General features: G+C 39.7%; 1 protein-coding gene and 1 long non-coding RNA gene across 4 annotated transcripts in view; one reads left to right on the top strand and one right to left on the bottom strand.

Annotated features, from left to right (window-relative positions):
* The first annotated feature begins 755 nt into the window (after positions 1 to 755).
* Positions 756 to 18,740, top strand: LOC138736149 (uncharacterized). The gene is made up of 3 exons (XR_011340112.1): positions 756 to 867; positions 984 to 1,046; positions 18,560 to 18,740. It is a non-coding gene; the product is annotated as an uncharacterized lncRNA (long non-coding RNA).
* The window catches only part of col27a1b (collagen, type XXVII, alpha 1b), a 474,822-nt gene continuing 465,215 nt past the window's right edge, over positions 9,188 to 18,794 (bottom strand). For all 3 annotated transcript variants that reach the window (XM_069885118.1, XM_069885099.1, XM_069885108.1), the window contains 6 exons: positions 18,639 to 18,665; positions 18,096 to 18,161; positions 17,780 to 17,948; positions 16,893 to 17,002; positions 12,013 to 12,231; positions 9,188 to 11,343 (listed from right to left, as the gene is read on the bottom strand). In XM_069885118.1, coding sequence (XP_069741219.1) covers positions 11,197 to 11,343; positions 12,013 to 12,231; positions 16,893 to 17,002; positions 17,780 to 17,948; positions 18,096 to 18,161; positions 18,639 to 18,665 — 738 coding nt within the window. In that variant the 3' untranslated portion in view covers positions 9,188 to 11,196. The remainder of the gene's footprint in view (positions 11,344 to 12,012; positions 12,232 to 16,892; positions 17,003 to 17,779; positions 17,949 to 18,095; positions 18,162 to 18,638; positions 18,666 to 18,794) is intronic.

An 18,794-nucleotide genomic window follows, 5' to 3' on the forward strand; every position in this document is an offset into this window, starting at 1 on the left:
TTTGAGGTCAGGGTGGAATTTGGCAGCTCGGTGGATGAAGTCAATGAGCTCATTATGGGTACATGAGGCATAGGGTCAGTGCCAAGGGGGAGCATCTGCGGGCATTGCCCCCCCCCCAAGCAAGGTGCTATGCCCTCCATACAGTCGCAGCCATCGCTCGCTGTCAGACCATGGTGTCATGCACTGCCAGACTGAGACCACCCGTAAATTGGAGGAACAAAACACCTCATCTTCTGACTGGACGCCCTCCAACTAGATGGCATTAATATCGACTTCTCTGGCTATCATTAAATTCCACACAGCCTTCGCCCCCCTCCCACTCCGATGGTCTCTCCTTTCACACAGACAACATATCTAATTAACACCTTTTGTTGGACTGGATTTCTCCCACACTGTTTGAATTCTGAGACTTTCTGATATATCCTGTTTCTGTTTTTTTTTCCCCTTGAAGAAGGTCTCAGCCCTGAAATGTCAGCAATATATCTTTGTCTCCTCTAGATGCTGAAAATACCAGCTGAGTTCCTCCAGCCTTTCGATGTATTTACTACAGTTACAGTGTCTGCAGCCTATCGTGTTCACTCTGATAACAAATTTAAAACTGGAGCACAGGCAAATAAAGGAAAAATGTGTCTTTGTCCCATACATTATGGCGGGCCCTCTAGGTGTTCTGTTGCTCTTTGAAAGAGACCCATGAAATCCTTCATTCCTACCTATTTTTTTTTTAAATGTGGGCTGTGCTTCACGCAGGAATAATCTGTGTTCACTGCTGGATTCTGGAAAAGATAGTGATGACCTATCTTCTAAACACGTGCTGGCTCTCCTGGTGTGGAGTTGAGTATGGAGTTTCAGGAATTCAATCCACCAGAGGTAAGGTGGCTTCCAGTAATCTGATCCTTGGTCGGTTTTGTACATTTAATAAAATATTGGCCTTTAAAGCCACAAAATGTTAGGATAGTTACAAATGAATGAATTTTCTATTTCAGTGTTAGAAGATGGAATACAAGTCCCTTTCCAACAGGAGACTATCCTTGCGTGATGCATGCCAGGTATTGTGACCTTCCTCCTCTGCTCACCCATCAAACTCTTTCTGTTGGCAATATGTGGTTTGCTGGTCTTTTCAAAACCATTTTAAGCATTTGGCATTTTTTTCCTTGAGTTATAGAATTTTACCACCAACTGCAAGAAACTTAAAAGTGCACCATTGAGAAGTAATGTTGAAATTGTGACATGCAAGTTAGGTTATGCTGTACCTCCAAGCGAACAGATCGTTCGCTCGGTATTTTTTTTAGGAATGATTGCTAATGTTAGAGTCAGTAGATAAGAAGTTCTCATTTTTACATCCTACTGAAAGTGCACATGCTTCCATTCTCCTTTTTAAGTGAAACTGACATTGGACTGTATACTATTCCAATGAAGTATTGCTGATAATCATTTTCCACAATGTTGACTATGGGTCACTATGAACAATACATTTTGGAAGCACTGAAATATCATACCATCGTTCTCAATCATAAATGTGTGTTTCTTTCAAAATTCTGTAAAGCAACCTTTGTATTTGTTCTTTGGAAGATATCTTACTAATCAGGATGGAGATAAGAATTCTATCTTTGTTTATGTAAAGGTCTATTCACAGCTTGCAGATATAGTGGGTTCTGACGTTTGTGTCCTTGCAAAATTCTCTGTATCGTAAGCATTTTATAATTTAACTAGCATACCTATATTTGAAACAAGGTTTGATCTTTCAAACAAAATGACCAAAAAGTATGTGAATAGTGTTTAATAACAAATAATTTGGAAATGGATATTACACAACCAACTGTAGTATTTACAGTTTATTGTGGCTATATAATTCCTGAACAAAAAATGGAAAAGATGACAAATAAGATGTCAAGCAACCACTATGAAGAGAAGAGTTTGAGGAAAGGCCAGTGAGTAGGGACAGTAATTATGCTGCTTTCCTGCAGAAGTGGGCCTGATCCTGATCCACTGAGTATTTTTTAACTTTCTATTTAATTGTATCTGCCATACATTTTGACGTATGAGATGACCTTCAGGTAAGACAGATCCCCAATTTCAGCCTGAATTTCATGTTTTTATCAGATATGGGGTGTATAAGAAACACCCCACCCCTCCAATACATGTGTTGACTGAGCTGGTGTTACGTTGACTGAGCTGTTGGGCATGGCCAGAAGGTAGGTGTTATCATGGAGCCTCCAGCAAAACGAAGCAAGTTTTAAGTTAAAAAAGATAAAAATGTCCTTATAATATACCAGTAGCTTAAAAATTTGTTGTAGGGTAGGGTCTGAGTGAGTTACAGGATTAATCGAGTAGAATTTTAAGGCCATATTTTTGTATAAGACGACCCCCGTTGTTGCCGTGTTTTTTGGATGTTTCAAAGGTCATCTCGTACACTGAAATGTACGGTATTTGAAAATATATATCGTATATTCTCTGATATCTGTGGAGAAATGCTGTGCAAGGCCTGGTCCTTCAATTGTGGGCTGAGGAATTTTTGAAATCAAGTCTGCAAGTTTTGATAAACAGGTAGCTTTGCAACAACTCCAAATGAGAGAAGTGACTGAAATAGAATGGCAATAAATTAAAAATAAATTAAATGCAAGTGCAGAGTTTCATGCATTTCTCTAACATTTAGGAGAATACCATTTTACTTTCATGGTTGAGAAAGTTTATTTATTTATTTTGGATTCTCTGTGCGGAGACCAGATTGAAAGGAGAGAGAATGAGGAAAGCTTGCTGGCGCCTGTGTGATGTGTCAACATTTAGTCTGCAGAATAACAACAAGGAGAGTGTAATATTGTCCATGGTTACAAGGTTCTTGCTCCCTGCGGAGCTGGATAAATACTAAATATTGAGATAATATTTATCAGGGAGATATTGACTGTTGTGATCAAGTGGAGATTGAGGTGAAAGATCACGGTGTGTTTTCCTTGCTGCTCTAGGAATTTCTCGCATCCCTTTTAGTCCGTTGCTTTGGTTTTGACCATTTTCCTTCCTTTCTCGGAAGTACTTCTGTTGAGTTGTGCACAGAAGTGCTAGACATTTAGGAGGTAAAATGTGGTCAATGTTTCGGGCCGGAACACTTCGTCAGGAATGAGTTGAGTTGTGCCTGCTCTCATACTTGGTGCACTCAGTTGCCGTGCAGAAGTAGACTTCATTTTGAGTTTGCAGTATGAGTATCAATGCCTAGATGACCACAGCCAATTTAATATAATAAAAGAGGTAAAAGCTGGATATACTCAGCGGGTCAAGCCACGCTTGTGGGAAGAGAAACAGAGCTAACGCTTCAGATTAAAGACTCTTGGTCAGAATAGTTCGGCTGAGAATTTCCAGGTTTCCAACATATTCAGCTAAATTTTGATTTTCACAACCAGATTATTGTGTTTGAAGATGAATGACTTTATAGGGGAAAAAATATGTGCCTTGTGAGCACTTGGATTAGTGCACGATTTTGTGTATTTCGAAGATAGTCAGAGAGGAATTTTACAAGGCACACTTTCCCTTGCAGGGAATGCAGAGCCACGCTTCTTCTTACAGCAACTCCTTCAGCAGCATCCACGTAAGGCAAAGATTCATGTGCACCTCCTCTAATCTCATCTACTACATCTAGACTCAAGAACCATTTCACAGCCACCCCGAGTTCCCGGTTGCATACCGTTTCAACCATTTATCCTGGGAACAGCCGAGGCAGAGGAATTGTGAGACTGGGATACCATCCTTACAAGGGGCAGGATGGGTGCATGGTATTACAGTGCCAGCGACCTGTGTTTGAGTCCAGCGCAGTCTGTAAGGATTTTGTAAGTTCCTGTGTCTGCGTAGGATTTCCCTGGGTACTCCGGTTTCCTCTAGCCTTCCAAAGTGTACAGGGTTGTAAATTAATTTTGGTGTAATTAGGCAGCATGGTGTTTAAATGGTTGGAATCTACTTCTACTGAGCGGTAAATAAAAGAAAATTTTATCCAGGTAGCTGTGAGAGTCAGTGGGTATGTAATAGTTATCCGTAGGAGACAGGTGTCAAGGGGTGGAAAGACATAGCAGAAACTTCCTGTGTGCCACAGTTAGTGTAACATTATTACAATGCCAGTGACCCGAGTTCAAATCCAGCATTGTCTGCAAGGGTTTGTACTTCTTCTCGTATCTGCATGGGTTTCTTCTGGGTACTCCTGTTTCCTTCAACCCTCCCAAAACATACAGGGTTTGTAGGTTAATTGGTGCATTTGGGCAGCACAGCCTCATGGGCTGGAAGGGCCTGTTACTGTGCTGTATGTCTAATTTTGGAAAAAACCGTCCAGGTAAATTTAATGATGGTGAAGTTAATGAAATTGACATGTGAAATTGCATGGGTATGGGAGGTAATAGTCATTGATGTAGTGGAGGAAGAGAGAGTTGGGGAGTGGTACCCGAGTCGGATTGGAACAGGGTCTGGCAGGGTAGGAGCTGCGTAGTTCTGTCTGTGAATTTTGGGTAGAAGATGGAGGTGGTGGGAGATCACCTGAAGTGATGAAGTCTACGATTGCCTGATGATGTTTGGAGGTCTTGGCCATGGGTAGATACGAGAGGTTTCCAAGAGCTGGCATCTGACCTCAACAAAGCAGAAGTAATATGGCAGACCACAACAGCGATACCTTGTCTGTGGGTTTGAGTTAAGTTGGGGAGTGAGTGGAGAGCAGTGCATTCAGAGGGAGGCTGTGGGGTGGAGAAGTCCAGACAGTTAATATCTCGTATGCAATCAGTTTGAAAAGGTTTAAAGCAGGAAACCAGTTGGAGGAAGTGTCCAGAAGGAGGATTTTTGGAGAAGGGTGAAAGGATCATTAGTGGGATGGTTGGGATTCCTTCCCAAGGAAATAGGTGCGGTGGAGGAGGCAACAAAAGAAACGCTCTGGAATTCATTGAGGTGCAGGTATAAAGGTGAGATCTTTGCCATTGACGGATCTTTCAACATTGGAGGTGGGGGGTGATGAAGACATGGTTGGAGTTGACGCTAGGATCAAGTATAAAGTCAGAGGAGGATGTGGAAGGTCTCTGGGATGATCAAAGTGGTTGTGGGGTTATTGTCATGAAGGTCAGAAGAGTATCGAATGCAGTAGACTAGGTGAGAGGATGTGCTCATGAATCTTTGCCTCACCTGTCAGTAACTTCCTCTCCATCAGTGAGACCAAATGTAGACTTGGGTGCTGATTCGCAGAACATCTACGCTCTGATGCCATGGCCAACCTGTGATCCTGAATACATGTTATTGTCTGTCCAGGGCCTTCTCCACTGCTAGAGAGAGGCCCAACATAAATTAGAGCCACAACACATCATTCTGCCTGGGTAGTCTACAGCCCAATGGCATAAGCATAGAATTTTCTAATTTCAGGTAATACCCCCTCTCTCTTTTCCCAACCCCTCCCCTCCTCTTTAGTTCCACCCCCATTTTCCCACTAGATTCATCTGTTCTCCCTCCCCTATCCCACCCCTTCTCCTTACATGAAGTTCTCTTTATTTCCCCAGTCCTGATAAAGGGTTTTTATCAAAGCGGCAACCACCCTTTTTCTCCCACTGGTGCTTATTTACCCACTGACTTCCAGAGCAGATTGTTTTTAGCTTCAGATTTCCCATTCTGCAGACTCCCGTATGTCTCCAGTGCCACTTCAATAGTTTGGGATAGGGGAGGTACTGAATGGTATGGAGTTGTGGTTAGACAAAATAGGGCAAGTTCCATGAGCTACAAACCCAGGTTTCAGAAAAAAAATCAGGGCATCAATGTGACCACACACAATAGAACAGTGGATGGAAATGGCCTTCTATATTTGGAAGGAAAACACTGAATTAAAACTATTCAATTGATAAATGTAATCACGTTACTGGGACATCAGTACTTTGAAACATTTGCTGAATGTTAGATGTTTGTTTTTGAGAAATGCTTTGAATGTTGAAAGTCCAGTGGACTGATTGAGCAAAGTGATGAGTTTAGAAATGTCAGCCACAGAAAGGGGCTGGTACTCTGGAGGGAACGTGCCTGGAGGTCCTAAGTGAATATTTAGCTTTAGTGCTCATCAGAGAGAGGGACATTGGTCAATGTGCAGTCAGTATAGAACAGGCTTATGTGCTGGAGTATATTGTGGTTAAAAAGGAAGAATTGCTGAATCTTAAAAACATTTGGATTGATAAGTCCCATGGACCTGTTGAGATGTACCCCAGGTTACTACAGGAAATGATGGAAGAGATTGCAGGGGGATTGGAAATGATCTTTGGGTCCTCCCTACAGGGGATGTACCAGAGAATTGAAGAAGGGCAAATGTTGTCCCCTTGTTTAAAAAAAGATAATGGTGAGAATCTTGGGAATTATAGACCAATGAGTCTTGTGTCAGTGTTGGGCAAACTATTAGAGAGGATTCTTGGGGATTGGATTTATGAGCATTCCAAGAAGCATAGTCTTCTCAGGGATAGTCAGCAATGGCGTTGTGTGGAGCAGCTCATGCCCTCACGAGCCTTTTCTTTGAGGAACTGACAAATTGATAAAGGTAGGGAGGTATATGTGGTCTATATGAATTTTAGTATTTGACAAGGTCCCCCATGGTAGACTTGTTCAGAAAGTCATGAGGGACAAAATCGGTCTGCCTGCAGACAGCAGAGGACATTAGTAGATGGAGCATATTCTGCTTGGAGGTCAGTGACTAGTGAAGTTCTGGGACCCCTACTCTCTGTGATTTTGATAAATGACTTGGATGAAGATATTGAAGGATGGGCCAGTAAGTTTGCAGATGACAAGAGGTTGGAGGTGTTGTGGATAGTTGGTTACAATTTTGGGTAGAGCAGCACCAGATAGAGTTCAATCTGGATAAATGTGAAAATGCATTTTGCAGGGTTCACTTTGAAGATGGAGTACATGATTAATGACAGGATTCTCAACGATGTGAAAGAACTGAGGGGCCTGAAATCCAAACATCTGCAGATGCTGTGATGGTAGTTAAAACACAGAAATGCTGGAGGAACTCAGCAGGTCTCACAGCATCCATAGGAAGTAAAGGTATATAACTGATGTTTCAGGCCCGAGCTCTTCTTCAAGGTATAAGTAAGAAGCAGGAAAGCCCCTGAATTAAAAGGCTGAGGAGGGGAGAATGGGCAGCAGGACCAACAGGCAAAAGGTGTAAATTAGCTATGGATGGGACACAGGAAAGAGGAAAGGTGAGAGTTGACTGGGATGGGGAGGGGGTGTATCATTTGGAGCTTTGTGGAAGCAGAGCTAGAGGAAAGGAGACCAAGGGAAAAGGGAAGGGGATGGGGGAAGAGAGAGAGCTAGAAGATGGGAGAATGGAGAGGTCAGTGTTAATGTGAACAGTTGGAGGATGCTGAGTTGTTCCTCCAATTACAAGTGGTCTGAATGTGACAGTGCATGAAACCATGGACAGACATGTCACAATGGTGTGGGAATTGAAATGGGTGGCCACCAGGAGATCCCAGCTATTGTGGTGGAAAGAGCTGAGGTTTTCCCAGTCAGCGTCCAATTCAGGTGTAGAGGAGACCATAATTGTGAGCACTGGATGCAGCAGATGACCCCTGTTTGTGGGTAATGGAGGATATGCAAGTGGGGGCCTAGTTGGTGCCAGTAGAAGGAAAGCCATATTGTTTGAAGAAGGAAGACATCTCTGATTTGCTATGGAAGATCTCGTGTTCGGAGTAGATGTGTCGGAGACAGAGGAATTGAGAGAAAGGAATGGAATTCTTACAATAGACATGGCTTGAATAGGTGTAATTGAGGTAGCTGTGGGAGTTGATGGGTTTGTAGAATATATCTGTCGAGTTTGTCTCCCAAGAGATGGACCAAGTGAATTTGAGGTTGGGGTAGAAGTTGGCTACAAAATGGATAAAGGCAACAAGCTCCTCATGCGTGCATGAGGCAGCACCAACATAGTCATCATTGTCGTGGAGGAAGAGTTAAGAGGCTTTGCCTTTGTTGGCTTGTCACATGTTGTTTCATATAGCCACAACAGGGCAGGCATAGCTGGGCCCATTTAGGTACTCATGGCTAACCCTTTGTCTGAGAAAAAGTGGGATGAGTCAAAGGAGAAGTTACTGGGGGTGCTGCTAGCTGGAGGAGGGTGGTGGTGGAGGAAGACTGGTTGGTATTTTGTTGAGAAGGCAACAAGGGGCTTTGAGGCCTTCAGTAAGGGGGATAGAGGTGTATAGTGATTGGATATCCATAATAAAGATGAGCTGGTTGATTTTAGAGAACTGAAAGTTGTTGAAGTGATGGACAGCATGAGAAGTATTGTGGATATAGTTGGGGATGAACTGGGCCAGGGACAAAAAGTCAAGGTAAGTGGGGCGGGAGCATGTGGGACCTCGGGGTCCAAATCCATAGATCTCCCAAAATTGGTGTGCAGTGAATAGAGTAGTCAAGAAGACTTGTGGTAATGCTGGCCTTCATTAGTTGGGAGATTGATTTCAAGAACTGTGAAGTAATGTTACAGCTCTTATAGATCACATTACAGGAAGGATATGGAAACTTTGGAGAGTGTGTGGAGGAGACCTACCAGGATGTTGTCTGGATTGGAGAAGGCAAGGTTAACAGAGGTTTTCTCTCTGGAGAAAGAAGGATGAGAGGTGACTTGGAGGTCTACAGGATTGAAAGGCATAGAGAGGGTTGATAGCCAGCACCTTTTTCTTGGGACAACAGTATCAAATACCCAAGGACATCTGTAGAAGATGAGGAGAGTAAAGTTTCAGGGAGATGTTGGGTACTTTTTTATACAAAGTAGTGGGTGCTGGGAATGCTTTTCCAGATGTAGTGGTGGAGGCTGGCAAATAGGGACATTTAAAAGACTCAGGCGCACGGATGGAAGAAAAATAGAGGGTAAGGGTGTGAGGTGGGGAAGGTTTAGATTGTTGAGTAAGGTGCTTATAAGTCAGCACAACATTGTGGGGCCTGTACTGTGTTCTATACCTTTTCCTGAGTCAAAATGTCATGGGTTTAACCCCAATTTCCAAAGTCCTTAAAGCACAAGAACTTTTTAATGAGAAAAAGTTTAAAAACAAAAATCTTATCAGAGGCAAGTCACAGTGTGGAGAGAGGAAACATGTAACATTTAAATTATCAACAGAATTAGTCAAGAAGACTCTTGGTGTGACTGTGAAATAAAATCTCATCTTATGTGCAGCCAAGAAGCAAGACACAATCTCCTTGATGAGTTCAAAAGGTACTGATTAATTTATTTTGTGGAAATTACATTATTCTTAAAAAATGCACAAAACTGACAACCCAAGTTTCATTGCTTCAGTTTGAAATATTTATTTCAATAAAGTCTCAGAAACTTAATTTCAAACAATGGAAGTCTAAGCCCCAATGAGACTAGCAAAAGGCTGAGTAAGGTATTTCACAGCTAAATAGTGAACCGTTGTACAGAACGTTCAAACATTTGCAACTAAGGCAATAATGATAGTTGTCTGTGGATGACCATTTTATGGCAACTCTGTTTCTATAGCAACAGACACACACAGCAAAGCAAATGGAATAGAACAAACCCAAAGTAAAAAAAATGAAAAATTAAAATAAAATGGAACAAGATTGAAATGTGTTCAGAATGGAACCTAAATGTATCTGAGGTATTCTGATGGCTGGTTTTTCAACTGTATTATCAGATTTTTTTTAAAAAAAGAAATAAATTTATAATGTATTAGAATTCTAGATTCTTCACATATTTCCTTCAAAGTAAAAAAAGAATTAAAAAGCGCTTAATGCATTTTCCTATACAGTACGTTTAAACTCTGCATTTTACCTTATAGATTTAAAACACTGAAATATTCTTCTCTTCCAAGCACCAAATTTACACATTAGACAAGCCACAAAAGAAGTCCACATAACTCTCCAAGACCAGTTGGGTGCTGAAGCAACACGTTTACAACTACAAAAAAAGACAGATCTACTTTGAAACATAGACATCTGTGATAGGGAGAGGCGACTTGTGTTTTTAACTATGGTTTTAAAACATTAAATAACATTAAATAGCTGACTGTAAAATATTGATCCACTGTATACAACAAAGCATGTAGAAACATTTTACACAATTTGATAAGATGGGAATTCTACCATTTCAGGAAAGATCTAGTTTCTTTTTAATTAATAAAGCTTCCCTAAATATTAATTACAGCTTTCAAGGGCAACTCTGTACAAACAGAAGCATATTCAAAATAAAGAACTTAAAGACAGTATAGCTTTCAAAAATAGTTTAACTCTGCTCAATTTCCCAACTTCATTCTTTGAAAAGCGTCAGTCAGTGACTCTGGAACTGTAGGCTGCTTTCATACCCCTTCAAAACACAATTAAAATGATCCCTTAACATATTAAAAAGGTTCTTCTGACATAATTAAGTTAATAACTATGGTTGCTTTACAGTAAGGAAAAGAGTGCAGGTGAGACTGGGATGAGTGTTTTTGTCCCACTCAAAAATGAGAACTACTACCCCAGGACAACCTTCTCTGTCCTGTGTAAATGACAGAGCAACACAGAGTCAGAACTGACGTGAATGGAAACGAGCAAGAAAATGGGAGCACCAATACCAGGCAATGGGAGGTACAAAATCACCTGGGAAGCTCATTCTATTAGCACCATTTTTTTTTCTACTATTTCCCCTTGCCTAAAACCAGTTAATTAGGTCAGGCATCTTTTGGCTGAAAGCCAACTCAAGAATGGTTCACACATTAAATTAAGTGTCATGGATTTGGAAAATTTCAACAACTCTTAAAAGTTCCCCTTCTCTTCCACTATTGCACATTGGTGATGCTTATCAAGCATGCAGCCACCTGCTATTTAGTCACTCTTTTATAAGGCTCTTAACCTGTGACTGCTAATATTATGCTACGGAGGTTTCACAGCCACTAGAAACAAATTTGCTCTTTTATTTTAAAAAATTGGATTTTCTTTAAACCAGTTATAGACATTCTCATTTCTCTCAACACAAAGGCAGAAAGATTCTTTGCCTACTGGTGAAGATTTTCAATTCTAGTTGTTTTAGCCAAGAACTCTTCCTCAAATCAAGTCTGATAACATTTTCCTTAGTTTTTTTAAAAAAAAGCCATTGATGGCTTTCTATGATTGGCAATGTGACATCTTCACATCATACCAGAAATGTCCTCACTTTTATTCATATATAGTAACTACACTCTGACGTGGGTTAAAGATTGTTGAGTCAGGAGTTCAGAGAAAGCAGACAGGTCCGACCTCTAGGTGATAATGTAGTCCCGGCTTTGGTTGTGGTAAATTATAGATGCCGATTATTGGCAGCTGATTGGGATCTTGTGTGTGAAAAAAGAAGTGAGCCTGATGCCAACGGCCATCCTGTATCTGAAAGACAATAAAGAGAGAGAAAATATGATCACTAGTTTCATTTGTACCAGTGATTAAAAGAACAGGCTCTACTGTTGAGTTAAAAAGCACTTTACTTTCTTCCTGGAAGATCTTCAATCTTTCTGAAGGATAATGATGGTGATTGTAGTTTCACAGAAGTTCCCCAGATCCCATTTAGACCCACTTTTGGTAGGAGGGGCCTGACTGAAATGCAGATCCCATTGGTGAACTTGCCTTTAGCTGCCACAGCCCATGGACCTGGAATTCTCTCCCTACATCCCTCCAACTTGGTTGCTTCCTAAATCCTCCTCCTTTGACTAAATTAATATTGCTATTTGTAATTTTCTGCAAAATATTGTCTGATGCTGCTCCTGTGAACCATTCTGGAATGTTTTCTATAACTGCAAATATTGTGTTGAGTTGCAGCACAGAAATGCTGGTGACTACATCTCCACATTAAGCCTGAAGAGAATGTGAGATGTCGAAAAGAAAACCCAGTATGGGATGCCCTGCTCTCCTTAGTTATTGTCAGGCTTTGGGCAACTTAAAGAACTTTTACTTCTTAATTTACTAAGTCGGGAGTTGTATAAGAAGCAACAAAATACAGCAATGTAAAGAATAAAGACACAACATGGAGAGTTCATTGGAATACAAGATGGTTGGTACCCAGCAATCGTCCAACAGCACTTTTGGAATAAATTGTCCTCCTGCCTCCAGCATCAGGCCATTCCAGGACTTGAATTTTACAGCTTGTTTAAAAGGTTTACTCGAAGTTCCATCTGTCCAGACTGGAACATTCAGGCAGTGAATGGTGATGTGCTGGACTGCCTCTGAGCTCAGCAAATGCAAGAAGTTCATCTGAACTCGTCCAACAGAAAACTCCAACTGAAACAAAGAAAGAAGTGAATGAAAATCCAGCTAATCAGGACCTGGCCTTTCAGGACTAGAAAACAAAGAATTGGCTGCAATTCAGGGATTTAGAAGAGTGACAGGCGCTCTGTTTGACACATCCAAGATTGAGAGGGTACCTATTGAGAGTTTCCTCTGACTAAGGAACATAGAACATCGAAACAAGTGAAGTGGCCATTCAGGACTGAGATGAAGAAAATATTTCACACAGGATAGTTGTTTAATCTCCCGGCAACGAAGCATGTATATCCGTCATAGTAAAGAAAGGTAACGATCCAACTGAGTGCTCCTCCTATAGGCCAATTTCTTTATTAAATGTTGATGTAAAAATTATGGCTAAAGTTTTGGCCTGTAGAACATTTTACCATCTATCATTTCTGAAGACCAGACTGGTTTTATTAAAAACCATTACTGTTTTAATATACATCGCTTATTGAATAGTTTGTATTTCCCTTCCAGTGTGGCTCCTGAATGTGTTCTTTCCCTTGATGCAGAGAAAGTGTTTGATCGAGTTGAAATGATATTTATTTACGATCTTAGAAAAATTCAGTTTTGGACTGTTTTATTACATGGATTAAATTATTGTATTCATGCCCTATGGCTTCAATTCTCATTAATTTTCAACAGTCACAACCTTTCAATTTCCAATGGGGAACCTGTTAAGGGTGCCCTCTAAGTCAATTACGTTTTGACTTTGCCCTAGAGCCATTAGTGATTGTATTTCAAGAGGGCAAGGATATTTCAGGGTTTTGTAGGAAGGGAATTAAACATAAAGTTTCCCTTTCTGCTTTTTTTAAAATCAATCCCTGACACTTCCTTACCATCCACACTTTCAATACTTTCTCAATTTAGTCAGTTTTCAGGATGTAGATTAAATCTGCAAAAAGGTGAACTTTCCCCTTTGAATGCACCTGCATCAATGTACACTTATTTTTCTTTTAAGATTGTGGAAAATCAATTTATTATCTTGGTATTAGTCACAAAGAATCATAAGTATCTACATAAAAAAAAATTTCTTACATTATTAAAGCATGTGAAACAGTCTATAACACAATGGGCATCCCTTTCTCCATCTCTGGTTGATTGTCTTAATTCTATTAAGATGAATATTTTATCTAAATTTTTATATCTTTTCCAATCTATGCCAATTTTCATTCCCAAATCGTTTTTTGATTCACTTGATTTGGTTCTATCGTCTTATATATGGAAGGGTAAAAGCCCTCGTCTAAACAAAGCTTATTTTCAAAAATCTAAAAGGAATGAAGGCATAGCTTTACCTAATTTATTATTGGCTGGTCAATATATACAACCTTTTGGTTACATTTTCATAACCAAGTGGACTGTCCAGTATGGGTAGCTAAAATTCTGCTAAAAATCTTTTACATTTCAGTGCTTCTTGGATCCTCACTTCTCTTTAAATACAGTACAACTCCAATTATCCAAAGTTGGATTCTATAAAATCATCATTTATCCAAAAAATTTGGATAAATTAGTATATAGAAACAAATCAGAAATCCTCATTTATCCAAATTTTTTTCGGAGCCCAAACTGACTGGAGATGTCGGGCTGCTGGCAGGTACGGGGCCTCGGTGGGGAGGTGATTGGTGGCAGCTAGCATTTTTTGGAGAGAATTAAACATTTCTTTAATGCTTTAAAAAGCATTACCTTGTTGTTTTAACAATGTTACAAGTGATTTTCTGTTGCTACTGGGCTGTTTTTTTAAAAAATGACCGTTTCTCAAAAAAAAACACATTTATCTAACATAGGCCTAGTCCTGACCATTTTGGATTATTGGAGTTGTACTGTAAATCAATGGACAATCCTGTTGTCAGCCACACTGAGAGTGTGGGTGCAGTTCAGAAAACACTTTGGACAACATGGTTTTTCTCTTTCAAGTCCTATTTTATTCAATCATCCTTTTCAACTTTATTTGCATGATCTTGTTTTTCATGAATGGCATAGATTGGGTATTGAATGTTTTAAAGATCTTTTTATTGATAACAGCTTTCTGAAAAGTTCAATTTACCAAATACTCATTTTCTTCAATCTCAAATACCTGATTTTCCTGTGGTACCTAGTTAAAATTAAAAATGCCTGGGAACAGAATTTAAACCTTTCAATATCAGATGAGGTTTGGGATTTAATTTTTAAGATATTTACTACTATATCCTTATGTGCCCATCATTGTTCATTACAGTTTAAAGCTGTATCTAGAGTCTACACATCTAAAATCAAATTATCTCATACTATTCAGATGTAAATTCTCGTTGTGATAAATGTAAGAGAGGAGAGGCTTCTTTAATTTATATGTTCTGGATGTGTCCTAGCCTTGAAAAATACTGGAGGGACACGTTTCAAACTTTATCTTTAATCCTTAATATAATTCCAGAGCCTAATCCAGTGGTTCTCAACTTTTTTCTATCCACTTGCGTACCATTTTAAGTAATCCCTATGCCATCAGTGCTCTGTGGTTAGTAAGGTGGGATGTGAGTGGGAAGGGAAGGTTGAGAATCACTGGTCGAGACCCAGTTGTTACTGAAATATTTTGCTTGAGAAAAATTGTCATTGGCCCATTTCCTTTGGAGTTATGAAACCGTGCACATAACGAGTCAATTAGGTACGATTAAAACAGTGGTTTTCAAACATTTTCTTTCCACCCACAGACCCATCTTAAGTAATCCCTTCCTAATCACAGATCACTGATGGCATAGGGAAAACTTAAAGTCGTATGTGAGTGGTAAGAAAAAGGTTTAGAATCACTGGGCTAATCTTTTGGTACCACTGGAGAGGATGATGTTCTTTTATGTCGTCCTCTCTTTGCCTCTCTTTTGGCCAGATGTATGATATTACTTAGATGGAAGGCTGCTGGCCCGCTCACTCATGCTCTGTGGTTGAAAGACATTATGCTCTGCTTACATTTAGAAAAGATCTGTTACTCAATTAATAACTCCAATATAAGGTTTCAAATGCTGTGGGGACTATTCCTGAATTACTTCCATAACCCCTAGGCATATTATTAATCCAGGATTTCAGTACTTTGCCATTTTATTTCAGGATTGAAATACATTTTTTCTTTAGTCATACAATGTTGGTTTGGGGATGGGGTTTAGAGACGTGCCCAGACATGATAAAATGTTCTTTTTGATGTACTTTTGCATTATGGATGCACTAAAGATGCTTTTATATTTTAAGTTATGCAATTGTGGTGATACAACCATTGGACTGTCAGTGACTGTCTGCACTCCTGAACTGACTACTGCAGGGGCTAACCTGGGAGACCGGTTCCACATACTCCCTGCCAATCACTGGCCCCATATAAAGGCTCACCCCAGCTCTTGGGCAGGAGCGGAGCACATGGAACCAGAAGGGATACAGAACCTTGTGTGCAAGTTTTAAGCTAATTAAAGCCTGTAGTACAGCCTTTCATTTTTTGTGCTTGTTTTGTTCACACTGCAGCGCACCACAGTAATGTGTTATACCTTTAATGTTTTGTACATGTATGTTTTTTGTAAAACCAATAAAATATTCAAAACAAAAAAGAGGATAGTTATGAGGCTTTGGAAATCTCTGTCCGAGATCTGTGGATGCTTAGTAACTGGCTAAGATTGGACTCCAGGGGAATTGAGATTAGAAGGTCTGGACTGCCCGGTCCTCCTATTCTCTGTGTGTTGTAACTCTTTGGGTATGTTTGATAGTTTTTGCTCAGGAATTGTACATGATGCCCACTTATCATCTTTGAGTCATGGCTCAATGTACAAGAAGAGGTCATTTGACTCACCATGCACTCATAGGATGTCAGAATTAAAATGATCGCTATTTTTAAAATTTAGACATACAGCATGGTAACAGGCCATTTTGGCCCACGAGGCCGTGCTGCCCGATTTACACCCTATTAACCTACACCACCGGTACATTTTTGAAGGATGGGAGGAAACCCACATAGACATGGGGAGAATGTACAAACTCCTTACAGACAGCACGGGATTCGAACCCAGGTCCAGTCCCACTCACTGGCACTGTAAAGGCGTTGCGCTAACCACTATGCCAACTGTGCTGCCCTATAAATGTTATAGCATTATTTGTGGAATGGTTACAGTTTGTGACCAAGTCTAAAGCATCGATATGTTACTTTAGCCCTAGTCTCAACATTTTCCTTTAACATTTAGGGAAAACAATCAATGTTATTATAGACATATAAGAGACTATAGGTGCTGCAAACTGGAGCAAAAATAATTTGCTGGTGGAACTCAGTGGGTTGAACAGCATCAGTGGAGGATAAGGGAATTTTTGATTCGAGCAGTCAAGTGGCCTACTCCTGCTCCCATTGTGCTCTTCTGAATTGCTTGAATCCTCTGTTCAGTATGCTCAGTGGCTGAGCATAAACACGACTCAGAAGGGAATCATGCACCCATATCAAGATTATGATTATAAACACGCAGATATATTGTGTCCCTTTAAGAAATGAGAATTGCAAAATTACTTCTAATTCAAGACACTTAAACTTCTGTCCTTCAGCAGGCCTATCTCTGTAGAATTGATGCAGATACTCCATTAAAGCATTTATGTCACACGCTCAACATGGAGAAAGACCTTTGGGCTATCGTCTACAGGTGGAAACAATAGAAGCATTGCTTTACCTTTGACACTGTGATGGGTTTGAGACAGGTTTGGCCGCCATTAGTAAAGTTGCATGCTACTTCAATCTTGTCAGAGGTACAACCAAGGTTAGGATCGACCCAGTAAGCGCCTAAAGATTGCATAAAAGTCAAGGATCTATTACTGAACTCAAGCAACAGAAGGATGCAAGGAACCAAGAGGCAATACACTATTCAGATTATCTTAACAAAAAGGTCTGAGATGCACACATCCTGAATCTGCCCAGCATGACTGTGATTAGACACTTGCAAATTAAAACATGCTTGCAAATCATTTGTAAATAACATCCTGAAACAAGAGGCAGACAGCAATAGTGCCTGGGTTAAGGTACTGCAACTTGTGGGCTTGGTTCATTCATCCAGCAGTTTGACAGTTACCTCTGTCTGGGAACAACCAACCTTAGACAGTTCATGACTCCAAAGCCATTAATCTTAAATGCCAGTTTCATTCTAGAGAAACTAATGTCATCAGTATGCAAGGACATTAGAGAATGAAGTAAGGAGAAGATACAGATCTTGCAAAGAATAAACTGCTGTGTTGCCAAATTTAAAGTGTTTGGCAACAGGACCAGAAATGACATAAAGACACATTTTTATACGTGACACGTTTCATTGGCACTGTCTGAAACAGTGGTGGAAGAAGATCTAATAGCAACATTCAAAAGAGAATTGGATGCACTGGGAAAGAATAAATGAGTGAAATCTATTCGATGACTATCAAAGAGCGGGCAGCTCAATGAATTGAGTAGTTTCCATCTATATTGCATTATTCAAATACTAAATACATGGTAATTTTGAGGTGGCAGTTGCTAGGAAGATACGCAAAGCAACTGTGTCAGTAAAAAGAAGCAGTAAAGAGTTGGACTTACCATCGTTCATTCGCTGCTCACAGTTCATAAGATCACGGCAGACCCGGGCAGGATTGTCCCTCGTGCCCAGAGGGTTCTTTATGCTATGGATGAGATTACTGAGGTAGTGTAGGGTCTTGAAGATCTCTGCTCCCTGGTCAATCAAAGGTAAGTCTGAATTTTGATAGTTCTGGGTAAGGAAAATACATGCTGTCTTTAATAACGAGTTAAATATTTCATGATTGATTATAATAGTAAGCATTTATTGCAGAAGATATGAAAACATGATTTCAACTGATCAAAGGTATCAGTATGAAGATAAGGAGCACTAAGTTACCTCTGTCCTGAGTGCAGTTTTTGATTCAATATAAGCTTGTAAAGCAGCACCTAGATCATCATCTTTCTGAAAATGCAAATGATAAAAAATAAGAATGTAACATTTTTGAAACAATCTTGGAGTTTGGTAAAAAGTGAAAACTCTTGCGAAAAAAGATAGCAATAGGCTGAGTAGTTTTTAATTGTATCTGTAACTACTATAAAAAGTATGTTGGAAATATTTAACCTTTTTTATGTCACTGTATGGCAAATTTTGTATTTTATAGAGCAGGTGGAGAATGTTACTCTATAATGTTGCATGATGAATTGTATGCTGTGAAAAAATTTAAATTTGCCAGTTAAATTGTTAAAAACATTTTATTATGAAAATAATCCATGCAAGGTAATTTCTTAGTTATGTTTATACAGTGAGGGAAAATGTTCTGAGCACTGTCAATACATTAATATTGCTTTTCATTGTTTCAGTCGAAGACAGCTGAATAACGCATAGCTTTGAAAAGACATGAAGAAATAAGAAGAGATCAAATAATTTAGAACAACTTACAAGTGCAACTTGAATTCCAGGGGGACCCTGTTCAAAAGTATAAATATTAGCTAGCTAACAATTAAATGTTGGATTACTATTTATATTATGCTTTGGTGATCAATGTTTCCAATAGAAAATATAGTGTCACAAAGTTTAAAAACATATACAGGATAA

The sequence above is a fragment of the Narcine bancroftii genome, chromosome 1 (assembly GCF_036971445.1).
Source record: "Narcine bancroftii isolate sNarBan1 chromosome 1, sNarBan1.hap1, whole genome shotgun sequence".
Lineage (NCBI taxonomy): Eukaryota > Metazoa > Chordata > Chondrichthyes > Torpediniformes > Narcinidae > Narcine > Narcine bancroftii.